A 22,338-nucleotide genomic window follows, 5' to 3' on the forward strand; every position below is an offset into this window, starting at 1 on the left:
TTACATTTCAAAATATAGATTTGAATTCCTGTATGAAACAGCTCAGAATTTAAGAACCTAAACAGGAAGAGAGATTAAGTTTTTATGTTTGAGGTGAAACAGGCCCGGAATCAATAACCAAGGTGGGACACCGACGATGACATTACTCTGAAGCGGGGGTGGGGTGGGGGGGCCTCCAGCGTGCTGTTCAGCAGCTGAAACACCTGGAGATCTGAGCCATTTTTCTTTCAGTTTGTGAAGATCATCATCCCAGATCCCCGAGACTAGATCACCCCTGGGCCCGCTCTCACCACCATTTCCTACCTAATAGAAGTGAATCAGACAAACAATATGACTTTTTAAAAATTATTTAATTTAGTAGTTTTCTTGGAAAAAAAAAACAAGGCAAAACAACCAAAAATATATAGTTTTGTTTTGTTTCCATGTGATTTTATTTCACCTGAAGGACTGGAAGCTTCTTCCATTGGCAGGAATCTGACTGGGGACCAGGCTGGAAGTGTGGTGGAGGGAGAAGGGGGGCAGGAAGAGAGAAGTTCATTGAGTCGGGGATTCCCGCTGTCTACAGCCTGATTCATCACGCCTTTGCTTTTATGGGCCTCCCTGAAAGAAGCCCAGAACAGCCCCTTGTATATGTTGGGCATTGGCCTCTTCATAGGAAAATCCCCAGCAGTGGCCCCTCTCAAGTTCATCACAGCTGGGAAGGGAGGAAGGGCGGTGGGAAGGGACCAAGAGTGCGTTTCCCCGTATAAATGGTATAAATCCAGCTTCCCGGAGGGCTGGCTTCCTCTGGAATGACAGTGGCCCCTGGGACCCACACTGGCTGAGGCTCAGCAGTTAAGGAACAGAAATAAAAAACACAAACAAAAGGCATACAAGGAAGGCACCTCAATTTGTGATCCTCAACCAAGGGTGGGTTGCACGGGGTGAGATTTCTGAACAAGACAACTCAAACAAAAACAGAACAAAAATGGAGGAAGCCAGGGCCCAACAGGGGTTCTCTTACCCACCCCGTGAGATGCTGCTTCCAGCCCCATGTCCTCTGAAGGAAGTTCTTTTGGGAGTCAGCTGTGGGTGCTATGATTGGGACAAAAGCAGAATTAAGTGGGAAATTACCCTCCTGACTTTCGACCCATACTCTTCCTGATAAAAGATGGGAAAAGGCAGGAAAGAAGTTAGGATTTCATTTTCAAGAGTCAGGTAATTAGAACAGACTTCAGACAGCAGTGGGCACCCCAGTGGGCACAAGCCAGGGGTAATGTCCCTATTCGGTAGCTGCCAGACACAGCCCTGCTCAGGTTCTGCCTGTCTGTCCTTACAGGATGGAAAGCAAGAGGGTCTGACCCAAATCCCCATGTCCAACAGATAATCCCAGGGTGACCAGAGATATCAAAAACAAGATTCTTCATGGGAATAAGGAAAATCAAACAAAAAAATTAGATTTTTCTCTACATATATATAATATACAGTTATTTAACACATTATTCCATAGGTGGCTCCAGTCCGTGGGGTTTGAGAGATGGTGACGACTTTTATTCCAGATGAACTGCTTCTCTCAAGTTCTGCAGAGCAGAACGGGACAGGCAATGTTTTGCTCCACTCTGGAGCACAGACCCAAACTGGTGCTGTGCCAAGAGAGAAGAGAAGTGAGCAAGGCAATGAAGGACGGGGGTGAGGAGGAAGTGGGAAAGCAAAGGTGGCGGCAGTCTTCTTCCAGCTGCCTGTGTTCTCAGAAGTTCTCCGCCTGAGCAAGTCCATAAAACCCCTCGCGAGGACACTGCAACCCTCCGACAACCACCGAAGTGACCTCCGGTTGCTGACAAAGAAGATGGAGAACAGCAGAGGGTGTTTTACGTGAGTGAAGATAGAAACTTCCAAGAATGTAGCCGAATGTTCCAACCTTACAGAACCATCCCCCTGGCGAGTGTTCCAAGATGCAGTTGTCTGCGCACGGACACCCATGAGAGGGGTCCCCTGGTGAACGTTTCATATCGTCATGCCTAAGCTCCTCCGCAGCCATATGCCTCTGCTGGTGAGTCTTACGTGTTTCTTTTTAAAGGAACTTCTTAAACCAGCTCTTGCTCTGAGCAGCACCAAAATGCCCCTGCATCATAATCGAGTGTAGATCTTGGCTGAGCAGGACACGACAGGGGAGGCTGGATGACGTCACCTTCCACAGGGGCAGAGGGAGAAGGAAGAGCCAAGAATACCTGACTTTGCAGATGTGGAATAACACTACCTTTCAGCCACTAAGCCTCTCCCTTACGAACATGGGTATCTAGTATGTTGATTTCAGTTTCAATCAGCTAAGGCAACCAGCCAATCACCACCACTGGTGTCTGCTTCTGGTGATTGATTTGGAAAAAAATGATTGGTTAAGACAGACAAACTCGAGGAAAGCCCTGGGTAAGAGGGTCCCAGCAGCCAGCTTTCCCGCACATCCTCTGTCCTCTTGGCCTTTGACTGCTCCTCCTTTTCGTTACTGTCAGTTCAGAAGATGTCCGGGCAGGCGGTCCACTCCTGCTTTTCTTTACACTCCCAGTATCCTCCCCTGTAAGTATGGGTTAACTCCTTGGTAATGGGGTCCTTCTCCCGCTTAAACCACAGTGCCTTGTAGGGATCGTAGGGTGTGCCTAAACAGGAGAGTGAAGAAAAACACAATTAGAGTCGCAAACACACTGGTAGCCTCCCCATATCAAGAACCAGAGAAGAGGGCAGGTTTGTTACCATCCTCCGTGGCTTTCACAGCTTCTGCTTCTCTCTTCTTTCTGGAGAGTCTCTGCTTTTCTTCCAGGCGCTGCTTCTCAGCATTGGCTTCATCCCAGCGCCCATTTTCCATCAGCCTCTGGTCCGGCCGCAATCGGCTGTCTGTGGGGGCAGTGCCAGCTTCCCAGGCATTGAGAGTCAGAGCAAGCTCTGAGAAGTAGTACATGTATTCTGCATTCTTCCTAAAAGTAAAGGATGAGAAAGGAAAGGGGTCAGGCTGGAGCCCAGACCCCAGCTGGATGAAGACAACAGCACGGGGCTGTTCTGTAAGGGGCAGACTTGAACACCATGGCCCCCTCCCCGAATTGAGACACCCAAACTGAACCATCCCTTGGCTTCCCCCAGCACCACTCAATTCCAGTTTTCTGGGCTTGTGCTGTGCTCGGCTGAAAGTAGAGAGAAATTCATCAGGAACAAGGAAACAGTCTACTAAATGAAAATTCCTATTTCTTCTGCTTTCTTTTTACCCTCTTTCTGGGATAATCTTGGCTCTTACTATGAACTGAACATATTAAACCTGACAGGCAAACGGCTTTCATCTTAATTTATTTCCAAAGTCCTGAACATTATCTCAGGAAGTTTCCATTGGTGCTGGGCCTTTAGGCTAAATTGTAAACAGGTAGTAGGCACTCTCTCCTCCAGCCACTTCTGAAGAGTTTTGCTCTAAATTATAGAATAATGTCCTTCTGAACCACATTCCAAAGGACCTATAGAAAGCACCAAATATGGTTTGGCAGATTTGGTTTGGTTAGTTTGAACTTTCTTGGGGGAAGGCATGCTACAACTCCAGTTACCCAGTGCCAACCTTCTGGTGATTTCTCCAAAGGTTCTGACTTCTTCCGCCCAGCCCCTCACATAATGAAGTGGGAAGCAACACAGATATGTCATCAATATCACCCCAATGTTGAGATCACAGAGGTACCTGGGCAGACTGATACTCACGGCAAGGGGTTCCTTTTCCACAGCATGACCCTGCTCTCCTCTGCTTCACAGCTTCTCTGTCGAGCATCACCCCCATTTTCCCCAGCGACAGGCTGGACTTTGAAACAATCCATTTTCTCATCCCATGTCCCCAGCAGGATAAAGTGAACCTTCCCTGATGGATCTGTCACTTCTCCTGTCACCTGCAAGGATGGAAAGCAGGGCTTTGGAGTACAGACCATAGTCACCCAGCTTACCTGCTCTTCTGCAAACCAAAGTCCGAGGGTAAATACTGGTTAAAAACTATTAGGAAAAATACCATGGAGTCATCCAAATTATTTTCTTAAAATTTTTTAAGCTGCTTAAAATAAGCAAGGCATTAGTTAGATGAATTTTTGTTACAACAATACTATGTAGGAAAAGGGCCTGACTGGTACTCAGAATTATGGTATTTTCTTCTCTCCAGAATACACAGAGAGCCACAAACAAATTTAAATCCCTAACTATTTTTCACTCTCCCTTCTTCTACTGTGGAATAAACACACCTCTCGCTCAGACTCATTCCCACGGTCAAAGTGCCTGTGCCTTCTTCCTGTAATCCTTTCATTAGTCCTTCCTCTAGTTTCCCACGTTGTCTCTCATTGCTCTTGAGTTTTACTTTTTTTACTTGTAGTCTTTCCCAGAAAAGAGAAGGATTTGGTTTAGCAATGCAATGTTGTCTCCTTTCTTGCTAACTTTCTCCTTTACATCTTCATTTTTTATTTAATCATAGATAGATAGATATAGATACATCTATTTATATATATGTATATATGTATGTTTTGGAGATATATATATTTAGACACACACACACACTCTCTTTCTCCCTCTCACCCTCCTTCCCTCCCCATCCATTCATCCAACCGTCAATCCCAGCCCCAAAGGAGTAGGCTTTCTAAGGGATACACACTAAATGAAAAAATTTAAATTCCAACTTCTCTTACCTTTCTTGCTACATCCCGAGAAAAGTAGCTATAAGGAACAAATTTAAGATTGCACTTGTCTCCTGTCTTGTGATTTATAATATCAATTTCACCAGACTATAAAATGAAAAGAATCAAGGATTAGTTTTATTAATACTGAATGATTTGAATATATGCCAACTCCATGCCTCATAATTCTTACTTTACTATCTTACATTCCAGCACTCTGTTGCTTTAGACTCAGGTCTCAGCCAACCTTGAGATGCTATGGAATCCCTTTGTAACCTTGGTATCCCAGCCTGGGATAAAGACCGAATGACCTTTGCTTTGGTTTTCTTTGAGCTGTGTGTCACATGTTAGGCGCCATGATTTGACCTTCAGTACATATACTGATATTCATGTCATAATTTGGTTTTTCCAAACCAATCCTCACTGGAACCCTTCAGGAACTCTGTGCTTAAATCAAAGTATTCTAGTCCTGGCTGGGTGGCCTAGTCGGTTGAAGGGTCGATCCATACACCAAAAGGTTGCAGGTTCCTGGCTGGGGCACATGCTTAGGTTTTGAGTTCAATCCCTGGTTGGGGAGTGTACAGGAGGCAACTGATTAATGCTTCTCTCTCACATCAATGTTTCTCTCTCTCTCTAAAAATCAGCCGAAACCGGTTTGGCTCAGTGGATAGAGCATCGGCCTGTGGACTGAAGGATCCCAGCTTCGATTCCGGTCAAGGGCAAATAAAAATAAAAATCAATAAAAATATAACCTTGGGTGAAGATAAAAAAAAAAAGTATTAGACTCACAATTTCAAAGTTACGTGTTGCAAGCCTTTCTACACTTTATTCCCCACATCTGCCATGAAGCTTTTCCTGACACTTAAGACAACGTTCCCTCTCTTTTCTGAATTTACTGCAAAATCATTGTCTTAAGCACATACCAACAATTAAGCATACATTAGTACACCTCTTCCCATAGAGTATCCTAAAAAATATTTTTTTTCCAGACAAAATCTGTTTATAGGTGAATTATTTTGTCAGATTTTCCACCTAAACAAATTAGTCACATATACAATGATACAATAACTCTTTGAAGGACAATGTTTCATTTGACTTTGTATCCTTAGGACCTGATACTCTGCCTGGTAGTAAACATCTAATGAATAATGAAAGAATGAAGAGTGAGAGTTGTGTTTTATTATTTTCTTGTATCCTTCACAGTGCCCAATAGTTCGAATAGTCACTGAACGTTACAAGTTGGTCATCCTATCTAATAATAGACAAACATAGTAATTAACCGTACCTTCGCTACCCCTCCCATTGGCTAATCAGCATGATATGCAAATTAACCACCAACAATGATGGCGGCTAATTTGCATACTGCAGGCAGGGCAGGACAGCACCGCCATCCAGGGCAGGCCCGCCCCTGCCTTGCCCCAGAAGCCCCAGAAACCCCAGAAGCCGCCTGATATGGTAAGTAACTATCAGTAAGCTCTCTGAAAGTCAATGGCATAAATGCACCAATTAAAAGACAGATTATGAGGGTGAATCAAAAACAAAACCCACTTTAAATATAAAGACACATATACATTAAAAGTAAATGAATTAAGCTGCAGCCTGTTTTGCTCAGTGGATAGAGCATTAGCCGTGGACTGAAGGGTCCCAGGTTCGATTCCAGTCAAGGGCATGTACCTCAGTTGCTGGCTTGATCCTCAGTCCCTATCAAAGCATGTGCAGGAGGCAACCAATCAATGTGTCTCTCCCTTTCCCTTCACTCGCTCTAAAACTCAATGGAATAATATCCTTGGGTGAAGATTAACAAAAACAAAGTAAATGGATTAAGTAACATTAAAGAGATTATAAGAAAAATATACTCCAAATTGTGTTAGTTGTATAATGGTTATGTTTAAATTATTAACACCTAAGAAACTGGGTGAAGGGTACATATAATATGCTGTAGTATTTTATAGTTTTTTTTACATGTATGAGATTATTTCAAATTAAAATATTAAAAAATTAAAAATTAATAAAATATTTTTTAAAAAAAGTATCTTAATTCTAAATGATATAATAGAAAATATATAATAGTGCAGTTATCAGCACTTATCTGAAAATAAAAATTTAAAGAAATGAATTTAAAGAAGGGATTAGCCAAAGAACATATATGCACAACCCATGGACACAGACAACAGTATGGTGATGGCCAGAGAGAAGTGGGGGGCAAAAGCTGGGTAGAGGGGGCAAAAGGGGGGAAATAGGGACATCCTATATAATAAAAGGCTAATATGTACATTGACTGAACGGCAGAATGACGGGTTGCTATGATGCGCACTGGCCACCAGGGGGCAGATGCTCAACGCAGGAGCTGCCCCCTGGGGGTCAGTGCACTTCCATATGGGGAGTGCCACTCAGCCAGAAGCTGGCTCATGGCTGGGCAGCACAGTGGTGGGGGCAGGAGCCTCTCCCCCCACCGTGACAGCACTAAGAATGTCCAACTAACGGTTTAGACCTGATCCCTTGGGGGCCTAAGCCTTTAGTCGGACATCCCCCGAGGGCTCCCTGGCTGCCAGAAGGATGTCTGACTGCAAGCTTAGGCCTGATCCCCCAGGGAGTGGGCCTAAGTTGACAGGTGGACATCCCCCAAGGGGTCCTGGACTGTGAATGGGCCACAGGCCTGCCTGAGGGACTACCCCAAGTGCACAAATTTTTGTGCACCGGGCCTCTAGTTTATAATATAATTTGTGGTATAGAAACTCAGGGAGGTTAGGATGGGGCAACTGCCTAAGAGAAATTCCTCAGGAGAAACTGGTGAGCCAGTAACAACAGTCTGGGCTTCAGGAACATGTTGGGCATGCTCGCTCACCTGATCTATCCACAACTTGCCCACGATAATGTTGTGCACCGTTGTGGTAACTTTCTTCCAAGTGTAGTGGTGGCCAGTTTCCTTGAAAATACAGTGGATGGTACCTGGAAGCAGAGAGAGATATACGAATTAAGCCCAATCGTAGAAAAAAAATAGCACCATGTTAGCTAGAAAAACAATGGATTTTCTTCTTTCAATATTTCTTACTTTTAAAAGGAAAACAATAAGTTAAAAAATAATTTACAATCTTTTGTTGTTAATCCTCACCTATTTTTTCCATTGATTTTTAGAGAGAGTAGAAGGGAGGATGAGAGACAGAGAGAAAAGAATTGATGTGAGAGAGACATATCAATTGGTTGCCTCCTGAACTTGTCCCATCCGAGGGCCAGGGATCGAATCTGCAACCGAGATATGTGCCCTTGACCAGAATCAAACCTGCAACTCTTCAGTCTGCAGGCCGACACTCTAACCACTGAACAAAACAGGCTAGGGCAGAATTAATAATCTTTTTTTTTTTAATAATCTTCTTAAATGATGGAAGCACTGACTGAATTTTTTCACTTGATTTTAAAATTTGTGAATAAAACATAACTGATGACAAATACTGACAACTGATACAACTTAGCGAGGAAGCAAGAGTGCACAAGCGTAGAAATAAAAAATGAAAGCAAAACCCCCAATCTTTTCTCCACCTGTGACCGCCATACTAGCTGCAAAATGTCTAGGAATAGGTCAAATCTGAACTAACATGTAAAAATAAAATTGCATTGTGGAAAGTAGCATACATTGGTAAGTAGTACTGGGGCCAGGCCCTATTTTTTGGTAACTAGCTGTGTGACTTTCAGCAAATCACTTATCTAAGGCCCTTAACAATAAAAAAGGAGTAGCGGATAGAGCTGTGGCTTTGGAATCAGAACTAATTTAAGTTCTGGCTCCACTACTCATTAGATTTGTGACCCTGTGCTGTATAATAAAGAATTTGTCTGCTTTTTGTCCATGGTTCCTGGGAAGAAACCTCTACAACCTTGGAATTTCCCAAGTGATAGCAATATTTTGTTATTCATGGGGATTCTGAAAGTTTATGTCAAAGAGTCATCACAGTGGGGCCCCAGATAGCTATGCTAACAAGATGGTTCAGGATGAGGGCAGGCCAGAAAAACTAACCATGACTCAGAGAGTTACCTGATAAAGGCTGGATCTCCCAACCTCCTGGGAATGATATTCCCTTCCCTCCAGGAGGGAAGGGGGTCTGGACATTGAGTTCAATCACCAGGCCTATGATTCAGTCAACCACGCCTATATAAATGAAACCTCTGGACAGTGAAACTTGGAGGCACGTCCTGGTGGGTAAACACATCAACGTGCCAAAGAGGGTCATGCTCCCTGATTCCATGGGGACAGGGCATAGTCTCTATGTTCAGGACCCTCCCAGACCTCACCCTATGTGTGTCTTCATTTGTCTGGTCCTGATCTGAACCCTTTGTAATAAAACTGTAATAATGAGTATAACATTTTCCTGAGTCCTGTAAGTCATTCTAGCAAATTATTGAACCTGAAGGATTCGTGGGATCCCCTGAATTTATAGTCAGTCAGATGTGCAAGTGGCCTAGGGACCTCCATACTTGTGGCTGACATCTGAAGTGAGGGCTGACTTATCGGAGACTGTACCCTTATCTTATGTGGTTGGTATTAACCTGGCTGGTTAGTGTCAGAACTGCATTACAATACTACACCCTGAGGAAGGTTTTTTTTTTAAATTGCATATAACAATTTCTCTCACACCCACACATAAATTCTGTTTGCTTCCCTGGCCACTGGGGTCTGTGAGAGGGGAAGTCTTCTCCCTTCCCCAGGGGAACGGCTCCTGAGATGGCCAGACCGAGGGTGGTGTCAGGGCCAGGAGGAGTATGCCTGTGGCCCTCTTCACTCCTAGTCCAGGGGACCGCCCTCTGTATAGTTAGGAGCTGCCATGGCTGAGCATATGAGTGTGAGAGTGGGTGTTCCCATGCAAACCTGTATGTCTGTTCCCGGCAGGCCCCAAGCAGCAGACGAGTGTGATGGTTTAGAGCAGAGACTCTGGAGTTAAAATCCCAGCTCTTGTGTTCCAGTTGCGCTCTAGCTGTGTGGCCTTGGGCAAGTTGCCTAACCTCATAACTGAGACCAAGATTCTTTTTTTAAATATTTTTTTTATTGATTTCAGAGAGGAAGGAAGAGGGAGAGAGAGACAGAAACATCAATGATAAGAGAATCATTGATTGGCTGCCTCCTGTACGCCCTACTGGGGATCGAGCCTGCAACCCAGGCATGTGCCCTTGGCCGGAATCGAACTTGGGACCCTTCTGTCCACAGGCCGACGCTCTATCACTGAGCCAAACTGGCTAAGGCCCTGGGGATGTTTTTAACTTTCCTAGGCCTCAGTTTCATCCATCTGTAAATTTGAGGTAATCATATCCTATGCAGTAAATGTCTGTTTATTTACTCAGTAACATGCTTGACACATAATAAGCACTCAGTGGATATAGTCTCCTGTTCCTATGCGTTAATCTCCAATGAATACCAAATCAAAATCAGTTAGTTGTTTGAACAGAGGTGACTGAAAATTCAAAATAATAAAAAAGTTTAAAGATATGTACATATATTTTTATTATTTTGAATCATATATATATATAAAATAACAGTCAATTCCCTCTGTAACCACTAGTGAAAAGGACACATGTGGCTTGGTGTGCCTTTCTTGCACAAAAGGTTAAAGTAGTATCCCTGGTATCTGCAGCAGCAGCAGATGATGACAATGACATTGACAATAATACTAGCAACTCTGTGAGAGCACTACTGTGAACCAGACACGGTGCTAGGTTCTCCTCATATCTCATCTCACTTCATCTTCACAACCATCTTAAAAATATATCCAAATCTCTTGCTCAACACCTCTTCCACCACCACTGCAGACTAAAACACCATCCCCCCTTGCCAGAACCTCTGTAACAACTTCTTTTTGGTCTCCTAGCTTCCACTTTTGCCCCTTAAAGTCTCTAGTCAAAATAATGTGTTTAAAACATGGCATATCTACTTAACACTGCGAAAAAATCTCTCAATGACTTCCCACTGTATTTAGAACAAAACCCTCTCAACTCATCCATCATGTTCCTCCTCACTCACTCTGAACTACGTACTGTAGTCCTGTTGCTTCTCAAATAGGCTATGCTTGCCCCCAACTCAGGGCCTTTATCTTTCAGGTTCACTCTGCCTGGAAAGCTCTCCCCCAAATCATCTTTTGGTTGATGTAACCTTTTCAGGGAGGATTTCCTTGACCACCCTATCCAAGGAACCACACACACACACACACACACACACACATACACACACATATTTCTCATTAATCCCTATGACTACTTTATTTTCTTCGTAGATTTACCACATATAAAGTTATTTATACATTTACTTTTTGTCTACTTAAGAAAAGAATGCAAGCTAAATGAGAGCAAAATGGCTTTTGTTCACCACTGCACCCATAGCACTTAGAATATTTCCTGACATATAGTGATACTCAGGTAACTGTTGATACTTCAGCTATAAACACTATTTCTTTCCTGTGGCTGCTGCGACCAATTGACACAACTTAATGGCTTAAAACAACATAATTTATGCTCTTACAAGGTGGGAGCGGGCTAGAAGGGATCAATAGGGGAAAAGCAGGGACATATGTAATACTTCCAACAACAAAGATTTAACTTAAAATATAATAAAAAATATATAAATAAACACAGAGCCATTTCAAATGTATGAAGGGAAAGATAGCCACTTCCAGAATGGTGGAGTAAGGACTTCCATGTATCTGCTCAAAAAATCAACAAGAGTACTAGCAAACATTATCAGGATCAAATATTTTAGATCTCTGAAAATTAAACAAAGACTTACAATAATTCAAGCAGCATTTATTCAAGACAAATGGCTGAACCTCAGTAAGAAAAATGAGCTACGAGGCAGGCATTTTAACTTGCTCTCTTCCCACCCTCCTCTCACCAGCTTGACAGTAGCCTTGCAAACATTTCTGGGGAGCCTCACACTTCACCAGTAAGTATGAAGCTCCCTAAAAGCCCCATCTTCAAAACACTGTCATTACCTGACCATTGTGGTGGTTCCTGGTAAACTCCCATTCACAGGGCTTATCTTTATTTGACCTGACTCAGCGCCTGGTCACCTTGAATAGCCTTTTCCCTGGGTGATTATCAAAACCATCAGTGGCAAGTGATGCTTTAACACAAGAGCTGCCTGAAATGGTGATAAGAGTTGGAGTAGTTGAAGAAATATAGGCCAGAAATCACCCAAAATTGACAAACTCCTTAACCTACACAGCCAAGAAGCTCAATGAACTCCATGTAGGATAAACTCAAAGAGCACCACACTGAAGTCTATCATAATAAACTATTAAAAGACAAAGACAACATCCAGTAGGTTCAGCTCAGTGGATAGAGCATCAGCCTGCAGACTGAATGGTGCCAGGTTCGATTCCAGTCAAGGGCACATATCCAGATTGCAGGCTCAATCTCCAGTGTGGGGCATGCAGGAGGCAGCTGATCAATGATTTTCTCTCATCATTGATGTTTCTACCTCTCTCTCCCTCTCCCTTCCTCTCTTAAATCAATAAAAATATATTTTTTAAAAAAAGACAAGGACAAGACAAATCTTGAATCTAAGAAGTGATGTACTACATAGAAGTGCTCCTCAATAAGATTGTCAGAAACCATGGTGGCCAGAAGGCAGTAGGATGTACATTCAAAATGCTAAAGGTAAAAAATTGTCAAACCAAAAATTCTATATCCAGCAAACATATTCTTATTAAACAAAGAACATAAGACATTCCCAGCTAAACAAAACCTAAAAGAATGCCTAGCTAGCAGGTCTGCCCTTCAAGAAATACTAGTCCTTCAGGCTGAAATGAAAGGACACTAGACAGTAACTTAAATCTACATTGAGAAATAAAAGAGATCAGTAAAGAAAACTACAATCAAACTATATAAAAGACGGTACAAATGTATTTTTTGCTTGCAACTTTTTTCTTCTATATGAGTTAAAAGACAACTGCATAAAGGAACAGTTATAAAACTATGTTAATATGTAAAAAAAATACAGTTTGTATGAAAATAAAAGCACAAAGGAGGGGAAAGGTAATGGATCCATATAGGTGGCAAAGTTTTTGTACACTATTAAAATTAAATTGGTATTAACCTGCATTAGATTATTAGAAGTTAACTGTAATATGCAGGATACCCACTATGAAAATATCTTTAAAAATACAGCAAAAGGGGACGCTTTCCCCCTCCCCACATGGGAGTCTGTACTTGTTCTTTAATAAATTCCACCTTTACTATACCAAAAAAAAAATACAGTAAAAGAAATAGCAAGGGAACTAAAATGGTAAATTTAAAAAATATCTATTTAATACAAAAAAGGTACTAATGGAGGAATAGAGGAACAAAAAAGACATAAGATGTACAAAAAATACCAAATAGTGGATGTAATCCCTACCTAATCAGTACTTATAATAAATGTAAATTGGTTAAACACTCTAATAAAAAAAACAATTAGAAATTGGGAGAACAGATAAAAGGGGATATGAAGGGATTTTTTAAAAGATATTTTTATTGATTTCAGAGAGGAAGGGAGAGGGCGAGACAGAGAGAAACATCATTGATGAGAGAGTATTGATAGGTTGCCTTCTACATACCCCCACTGGGGATTGAGCCCCCAGTCCAGGCATGTACCCTGACCAGGAATTAAATTGTGACCCTCTGGTTCATGGATCGATGCTCAATCACTCAGCCACACCAGCAGGGCTATTCCTATTTTTTAAATGTACACACGACCCTCTTAGAGGTCCTCAGGTGGCCTCGCAGGTGAAAAATCATATTACAATATGACCCTAGTTCTGAAAATTAGGTGTGAACACCCCAGGTATTTACTACTATTAACTTAATACTTCTGAAATTATTAGCTTCAAAGATAATTAAACAATTAGAACCTTTTTAAAGGTCCCCATAAAAGATCAAGACCAAAAGTGCTTGATCTCCTTTTCATCTAAGAGCCTTTTGCATATTAATCATGAAGTAGCAGAATTAACACTCCAGTTTTTTTTCTCTTTTTGTAATTATAAACATTCCTGGGTTTTTTCCTGGCTAATTTCTAGTTTTCACTAAAACTACCATATTTTCTGTTTCTGAGAGAAAGGGAACTCATTAAAAAAAAACGAGTGCTGCTAAAACTGGTTTGGCTCGGTGGGTAGAGTGTCGGCCTGCGGACTGAAGGGTCCCGGGTTCGATTCTGGTCAAGAGCATGTACCTGGGTTAAGGGCACATCCCCAGTAGGAGATGTGCAGGAGGCGGCTGATCGATGTTTCTCTCTCATTGATGTTTCTAACTCTCTATCTCTCTCCCTTCCTCTCTGTAAAAAATCAATAAAATATATTTTAAAAAAAACCCATAACAACAACAAAAAAAACGAGCGCTGCCCTAGCTGGTTTGGCTCAGTGGATAGGGACTCCGCCTGCAGACTGAAGGGTCTCAGGTTCAATTCCAGTCAAGGGCATGTGCTTGGGTTACGGGATCAATCCCCAGTAGGGGGTGTGCAGGAGGCGGCCAATCAATGATTCTCTCTCATCACTGATGTTTCTATGTCTCTCTCCCTCTCACCTTCCTCTCTGAAATAAAAATATATTTTTTAAAAAAAAGATGATTGCAGTGCACTAATCAAACACTGCAGCCAGGCTTCCTGGAATATGGAACCAGGACACAGAAAGCCGTAGGAGCTCAGGCAGGTGCTGTCAGATGACTCTATAGAGCTATTTGGTTTCTCTCTGCCTGCTTTGGGCTTCTTTTTTTTTTTTTTTTTTTTTTAAATATATTTTATTGATTTTTTACAGAGAGGAAGAGAGAGAGATAGAGAGATAGACACATCGATGAGAGAGAAACATCAATATCGATTGGCTGTGCCTCCTGCACACCCCCTGCTGGGAATCGAGTTTATTGATTTTTTACAGAGAAGAAGGGAGAGGGATAGAGAATTAGAAATATCGATGAGAGAGAAACATCGATCAGCTGCCTCCTGCACATCTCCCACTGGGGATATGCCCGCAACCAAGGTACATGCCCTTGACCGGAATCGAACCTGGGACCTTTCAGTCCGCAGGCCGAAGCTCTATCCACTGAGCCAAACCGGTTTCGGCTTTGGGCTTCTTTTTATGTAGATTGACATTTGCTCTTCAGCACACACATGGCCAAACGTGGGTTGCTCTAGTTCAACAGAATATGGAGAATCTCTGCTACATTTCCCCTACAATACAGACTCTCTAACATTGTTTATTAGGATTCCTATTCTCAGGCCTGGTCTTCCTGATCTTGGTGCAAAATTAACTTGTCATCCAATAGGATCTTTCATGTTTTGTGTTTGTTTGTTTTTAAATCTTCACCCAAGGATATTTTTCCATTGGTTTTTAGAGAGAGTGGAAGGGAGGGGAAGAGACAGAGAGAAATTTGGATGTGAGAGAAACACATCAATTGGTTACCTCCTGCACAAGCCCCAACCACGGCTCAGACCGGGGAGGAGCCTGCAATGGAGGTATGTGCCCTTGACGGGAATCAAACCTGGGACCCTTCAGTCCGCAGGCTGGCACTCCACCTACTGAGCCAAACCAGCTAGGGTATGGATCTTTTAAAATAAAATTTCCTGCCTTAGTCGGTTTGGCTCAGTGAATAGAGCGTAGGCCAAGGACTGCAGAGTCCCAGGTTCGATACCACTAAAGGGCATGTACCGCGGTTGCAGGCTTAATCCCTGGCCCTGGTTGGAGTGTATGAGGAGAGGCAACCAATTGATGTGTCTCTCTCACACTGATGTTTCTCTGTCTTTCCCCCTCCTTTCCACTCTCTGAAAATCAATGGAAAAATATCCTTGGGTGAGAATTAACAAAAATAAATAAAGTTTTCTCTTACCTGGAAGTCAACCTTTACATAAATGATATCTAACCCATCTGATAGAGGAAGAGAGGGTAGAAAGGAGAAGGGGGAGGGATAGCTGAGAAACCTCACCTTGTAGTCACAATATTTTTTATTTACAGAGAGAACTCAATTGCTAGGGTAATGATAGAAACACCAGTTAAGAGACAGAATCTTTTTGTATGTTAAAATTTATATTTTAAAATAGTACTTAAAGATGCATTAAATATAGCTAAGAAGACAAAAAATGTATAATTGGATAGCTCCTTAAAGCCTCATGCCTCCTCACTCAATCAACAGCTGAGACGTTAAATGACTTGTGTAGAGCTAGCAATAAGGTTCAGGGCCCAAATCAGACTTTCAGTCTCCTGACTCTACCATGCCAGAGGTTCCTTATTCCGGGCGCACTAGTTCTTACAAAGACGGTGGCCTTACCAAGGGGCATAATGGAGAGGTATTTGCCTCGAAACTTGCTGGTGATTTTGATTTCCTGACGCAATGTCCAGCCATTTTTTGACTCAGCATGGTGTGCAGCAGCCGGGGGATGATGACTCACCTTGAAGAAATCAGTGATTCAAATTAAGAAGAAAGGAAGGAAAAGGAGAAGGTACTGCCTAGTAACTGGTGGCGAACACCCAAAATTCATACTTGCCATTTTTACACTTATACCAGCGTAGAAGCCTGAAGGAAAAGAAGGCAGTGTGGGATGACAGGGACTGGAATTTCTGCAAACACAACACCAGGGGAGTGGTGGTGGGAGGGGGGGCGGGAGGAGCAACCAACAAATCATGCCTTTCTTAAAAAAGAAAAAACGTATCACCGCCCCGAGGCACCTTTACCTGCTCACAGATGGATCGGAACCCGTTCTCTTCTAATCGGTCTAGTTCAAAAGTCTCCCCAAGGAGTGGGTTGAATGGCTTGCTGGTACGGGAGACAGTAGTGGAGTAGGAAGACACAGTGAAAGCTGCAACATAACAGAGCTGTTCTAGAGAGTTCTCACATTTTGCAGCTCGATCTAACAGCTCATGGTATTCCAGATCTTCAGTAAGGCGCTGAAGCATGGATAAGGGTTCATTAAAGTTTACCTGTCAGGAGAAAACAGATATAAAAACTTTGCCTACACATCTATCGGAGACAGATTAATTTTTCTGCAGGTGGAGAAACATACTGAGTTGTCATGGTGATAAAGCAAATCACTAGGAAGAGGCCTTTGCTCGGTAGAGCAACTCTAAGTAAGACCTAACCTGGAAGCAATCCATTCTCCCTAGTCAACTGTTCATGTCAGTGAGTGGTATACACCACCTTTTCATTTACTATAAACTCTTTGCGATGGGAACCATGTTTCCTGTTCATCACTGCATATACAGTTACCAGTGCCTCACACAGGAGACTATCATCAAATAGGTAATGAATGAATAAAAGAGGAAATGTATTTTAGCACAAGTCTACCCAGAGAGGAAATTAGGTATTTAACATTGTTGAGGGAGGAAAGAAAGAGTAGTAATTTTTAAGTACAGGCATGTCCTGGCTAGTGAAATGAAAACATTACAAAAGTTAGCTTTTACTCCTGGACCAGATGATCTCTAAGTATTGGTTCAGTTCTTCATCAGGCCAGGATTCTGAGTTCTTAGCCCTGAGGTTGGACAGTTGTTTTCTTGGACCTGGAGTGCTCTTAATGGGGCTTAGAGCCAACTTAGGGCACTCAACCACTGAATATCTGTGTATTTCTGCTGGGGAGAAGACAGATGTTCATTCACCTGAGCATTCACTTACTCATTCCACAAGTATTTATGGAGCCCTCATGTGTGTCAGACCCTATGCTACTCACTGGGTATAGAGAAGGGAACAAAAGAGACACTGTCTCCCCAGTATCCGCCTTAAAAATAGCATTACTGTCTAAATTGACTGGGATTTAAGATGATATTAGTTATTTTTTAAAATGCTATATAAAAACAAACAAACAAAAAAACAAACCGTTTCAGCTTCTAGGCTAGCCCATAAAGCTTACTTAATCTGCAATACAGCTGAATAGGCCTGGATATCACTAGCTGGAGTTCTGAGTCCAGGGAACAGAGGAAGGAAAAAAAAATTCCTTTCTAGTGAATAGAGCTGGCCTACAGCAACATTTCTGTTAAACCAAACCAAAATACTCTTCTTTCCGACGGTCCATCTCTTTTTCATCTTTGTCCAGCCTCCTACCTGCCAATCCCTGAGCCTGATCAGACTCCTCTCATATTTACTGTCCTCCCAATTATAAAACATCCTGTAATTTAAAAATTACATATGAAGCCCTTAGCTGGTTTGGCTCAGTGGATAGAGTGTGAGCCTATGGACTGAAAGGTCCTGGGTTCAATTCCAGTCAAGGGCACATACCCAGGTTTCGGGCTCAATCCCCAGTAGGGGGCATGCAGGAGGCAGCGCATCAATGATTCTCTCTCATCACTGATATTTCTATCTCTCTCCCTCTCCCTTCCTCTCTGAAATCAATACAAATATATTTTTAAAAAATTACATATGAAGGAAAAAATTTACCTGAAATGCCATCAGCCAAAGATAACCATTAATATTTTATGTTGTTTCTATGTATTTGTACATGTCTAGGTAGTATACTAGAGCCTGCTTTTTCTCTGAGGAATATACCAAGCATTTCTCTGTGAAAATTTCCCAATGAAGACAGAGCCATGGGACCAACATTAGAACACTGCTCTTATAGGAAGTAGAATCTACCCTCCCTCAACAAATAGTACCACTCTCCAAAGTCACCCTCTTGGCCCTGACAGAAGAGCACTGTGACAAGAAACATGCACACCAAGAGGGGGACAGACTGACAGAGCTTCCATCTTCCAAGGTGCTGATTAACTATGCCAACAAAATTTCTCATTGGCAAAATTTCAGGTGACACTAAGTAATATTTCCCGACATTCAGAACTGGGGGTGGGTGGTATCCTCTGCAAATGGCTAAAAGACATCTGAGCACTGCCTGAGACTAGAATCATTGCATTCTTAAGCTATCATTGCTTTTCACACATATACAACCCTGGCCCTGAACTGTTCCTGGAACCATAGTTTCTCTAAAAGTACCAAGCTTTTGATATCAGTCATTTTATCCCTTGGAGGCCTAATAGAAAAACAAACGCATCTGTGAATTTTAAGTGGAAGGAAGCAGAGAACTGGTAGCAGAGAATTGGTTATATAGCTGATGGACACTTGGGCAGCCCAAAAAGACAAGCTGGAGATGAGTAACAGCAGGGACAGAGAAAAGCAGTGGTGTTACTGTGGTCCAGATCCTGAGGCATCAGGCAGAAGCTAAGATCCCTGTAAGTACCTTGGAGTTTCTCCCTACTCCAAACTCCTCCTGGTGCCTGGCACTGGTGGAGCTTCCTTGCCAGCAGACACAGAAGTCCGAGCAACATCCTAGGGGGACCAGCTTTCCTATGACACAGCACAGGGCAGGGCAGGGCGAGGACTAGACCTGGAGGCAAACAGGTACAGGACTGCACATTCCTAGTGGCAAAGTCAACAAGGAACTAATGGTAAAGGAGGATGGGGAGGTCACCTGCACTCGGAAGTGGTTTCAAAGCAGGGTCTGCGTTTCCAAGGCTGTGGAGACCTGCCTCTCCAGGGCACCTTCCCAAGGCGCTTCCTTCAAGGCACCAGACAAGCGGGGCATCTTTTTAGGCCCCCAATGAACCAGTTATTTTGTTTCACTCAAGGCCTTTTCTGGAGATCAACATTTTTCTAACAGAAATCATACACACTTACATATAAATTTATTTGTTTTCCAAGACCCAGTTAACTAACCACTTCAACATTTGCTAAACGGTGTATGTGCTAGGTACTGGGGAAGCATCAAGGTTATAAAGACAATAAGAAAGAGTCTCTGTCCATGAGGAACACAGTCCATGGTCACTGGTCCATAAGCCCCACGAGGGGAGGAGAATGCTCTCTGTATTTCTGTATGCCCCGGGCCTGGCTATGGGTAGAACCTGCAGCCACTCTCCACTATCTATTCTTCCCTCCTTCTACAAGTAGTAGAACCCCCAATTTTTAACTAGGTTCTGCTACCAAAAATAGTCTTCATTGCCAGCCTCCTCCCCAGCTAGCTGTGGCCACATAACTAAGTTCTGGCCAAAGAGATTGAAGTGCAAGGGTTTATGCAATTTCCAGGAGCAAGCCCTTCTTTTCTTTCCTTCCTGCTGGCTGGAATGAGACCCTGAAGGCCCACATTGGAGCAGTCATGTAGGACCTAGAAACGGAGGCCACAGGCGGCAGAGCAAGAGGACACAAAGAGCCTGGTCTGGACACTGCAGAGCACAGTACCAGCCCTGAGCCACCTACTTCCTGACTTTCACATGACATGAGATAAGCTAATATTTGTTTAAGGCAGGGGTTGGCCAGGCTCTTTCTGAAAAAGGTAAAATAATAAATATTTAAGCTTTGAGGGCCATATGGTCTCTGTCACAATCATTCAATTCTGCTCTTGAAGGATAAAAGCAGCCACAAGAAGCAATCGAATGAGTGTCACTGTGTTCCTATAAAACTTTATAGACACTAACATCTAAATTTCATATAATTATCACGTTATGAAAAATTATCCTTCTTTTGATTTTTTCAATCATTTAAAAACTGAAATTTGCATAATCTTATTAACCAATGTCATTCCAATAAATTTAAACAAGCAAGTGATATACACTGCCCAGACATAAACGATAGAACCTGAAGCACAGGAGAGGTAACATCTCACCCTGACCAGATGCATGGATGAAACTGTGCTGAATCCTGAAGAAAAGGGTATTTATTTAAAAAAAAAAAAAAAGTGACAAGGGTGGGTGGGAAGCTGTTGAAATTTCGAGCAGAAAGAGCAGTGTGTGCAAATGCCCCACGGGAAAAGACAAGATGCCTCCGAGTACCTGAAGAGAATTCCCAATGACCAGAACACCTGATGTGTGAGCACAGCTTGTCCCCAGGGAGGAAGTAGCAAGCCCACCAAGGAATCTGATCTACTCTCAAAGCCATAGAGGTCTAGTGAAGGACTTTCAGCTAAGGAGTGACATGACCACATAGTCAACAAAAAGATCACTTTGACAACAGTGTGGACAGACTGGAAGCGGGCGTAATTGGAGGCAGGGAAGTCAGCCCAAACATCATGGCAATGGTCCTCACCTGCTTGGTTGAACTGCTTTTGTTTCTATGCTCCCCAAACATTTGTATGCACAGTACTTCAAACAACACTATCATAGGAAATATCTTCATGTTTGTCTCCTTTAAACCGCATACTTTTTGAAAATAGAGACTATTATCTTTGTATGTATGGCTAGCATAGGAATCTGCTCTTAAATAAACTACTGACACAATGCATCTGATTCTAGGTGATCTGGAACACACCAGATCCACAGCTCACACTGGAGGAGATCACTGTAAGGGATAAAGGGTAACAAAGACCATGCACAGATTGCCACAGCCGTGGGAGGGACCGTCACAGCAGCTCCCTTCCACTGAAGCCTGGTGTGAGAAACTCACCGGCATGGGGATCTTAGAGAGTTCTTTTCCAATGCAGTTCTTCATGATGCTCCACAGATTGAGACTATAGTTGGGTTTGTATGGTATTTTAGTTCTCTTTTCCTTCTTGGTCTCTTCCAGTTGATGCTTGTACTAAGAACAAAACAAAGCCATTCAATCTCCCACAAAGAACAGAAACCCAGTATTATAACCTTCCCTTCCCCCATGCTAAAAAGTATTTCTAAAAAAACAACAATCAGTACTTTCTGCTTCTCTTGGTGCGTTACAAGCAAATCCTTGAGAATCACACCTCAAGTCCCTCACTTCAGATAACTCCCAAATAAGAGTTACCTGTTCATCAAGGCTGATGTCACTGCTGGCTCCACTGATGTTGCTGCCAGTACGTCTACACGGATGGGAAATGTATGAGAATTAGAACAAAGACCAGAACTAGAGTTTGGTCCTCGCCATTCTTTACAAAGCAGAATGCTAAGCATGCTGCACAAACTTAATGGGTGATCGAATGACACGTAGAATAAAATATGTCCGAACTTAAAACATCTCTGGTCAGGTAAAAAAGCTAACAGTTTCCACTTACTCCAGGAAAAGGTCCTAGATCTCAGTATGATACTCCCCTTGAAGCATTTCTAACCTGTGGATCGTCAGATACGTTCATTCTTATCAGGATCAAAGATAACTTACTTGTGGCCCAAATTTTCAGGCATGGTGATGATCTCAGGAGCATCAAAAAATTCATTCTCATCATCCTCATCACTCATGTCTCCTTTGCCAGAGCAGCACTGATCTGCAAGGAGAAAAGCCTTGTTTATTTACTTTGGGCAAAACGTGGCTCAGCAGGATTTTAAATATGAGTCACAAACAAAGCAACAAGTGGTAGAAAGCAGTGGAAAAGACAGAAGAAATCCGTGGCACCAATTGCATTTCACATGAGTCACTGATTCTGGAGAACTTGGAGTTCTTCTACCAACTGCAGAAAACGCCCTGGCTCCACTCAGAACAGGCTACCCAGAAGCCCAGCTTCTTACCTTTGCCTGGACCCGCACTGCCAGAAGGGTGTGCCGGCAGCACCGTGGCTCCTCGGAAAGCCCTCTCCAGGTGGTTATGCTGCTTTGCCAACTGCTCCAAGGTCTCCTCCAGCCGGATCCTCTGGTCTCGCTCATACTGCAGTGACTTCTGCCATTTTTTACTATGGGTCTGGGCTAACGTAAGAAAATCTCTGCAAGCCTGTAGGTGAAAAGAGTTAATAAGTGTCACTCAACTAATCAGAGACACCCCTCAGGCCCTGTGAACCCATTCTGGGAACTTTACAGGCAGATTACAAAGGCAGACT

At 42.8% G+C, this 22,338-nt stretch overlaps 1 protein-coding gene across 1 annotated transcript in view; it reads right to left on the reverse strand.

Annotated features, from left to right (window-relative positions):
• Positions 1-407: 407 nt before the first annotated feature.
• OSBP (oxysterol binding protein) overlaps positions 408-22,338 on the reverse strand; it is a 34,388-nt gene continuing 12,457 nt past the window's right edge. The window contains exons 4-14 of the mRNA XM_006762513.2: positions 22,034-22,232; positions 21,690-21,792; positions 21,339-21,393; positions 21,009-21,140; positions 16,328-16,573; positions 15,924-16,044; positions 7,501-7,604; positions 4,668-4,763; positions 3,706-3,887; positions 2,725-2,945; positions 408-2,630 (exon numbers count right to left, since the gene is read on the reverse strand). Coding sequence (XP_006762576.2) covers positions 2,488-2,630; positions 2,725-2,945; positions 3,706-3,887; positions 4,668-4,763; positions 7,501-7,604; positions 15,924-16,044; positions 16,328-16,573; positions 21,009-21,140; positions 21,339-21,393; positions 21,690-21,792; positions 22,034-22,232 — 1,602 coding nt within the window. The 3' untranslated portion in view covers positions 408-2,487. The remainder of the gene's footprint in view (positions 2,631-2,724; positions 2,946-3,705; positions 3,888-4,667; positions 4,764-7,500; positions 7,605-15,923; positions 16,045-16,327; positions 16,574-21,008; positions 21,141-21,338; positions 21,394-21,689; positions 21,793-22,033; positions 22,233-22,338) is intronic.

This window comes from Myotis davidii, unplaced genomic scaffold (assembly GCF_000327345.1).
Source record: "Myotis davidii unplaced genomic scaffold, ASM32734v1 scaffold818, whole genome shotgun sequence".
Classification (NCBI taxonomy): Eukaryota; Metazoa; Chordata; class Mammalia; order Chiroptera; family Vespertilionidae; genus Myotis; species Myotis davidii.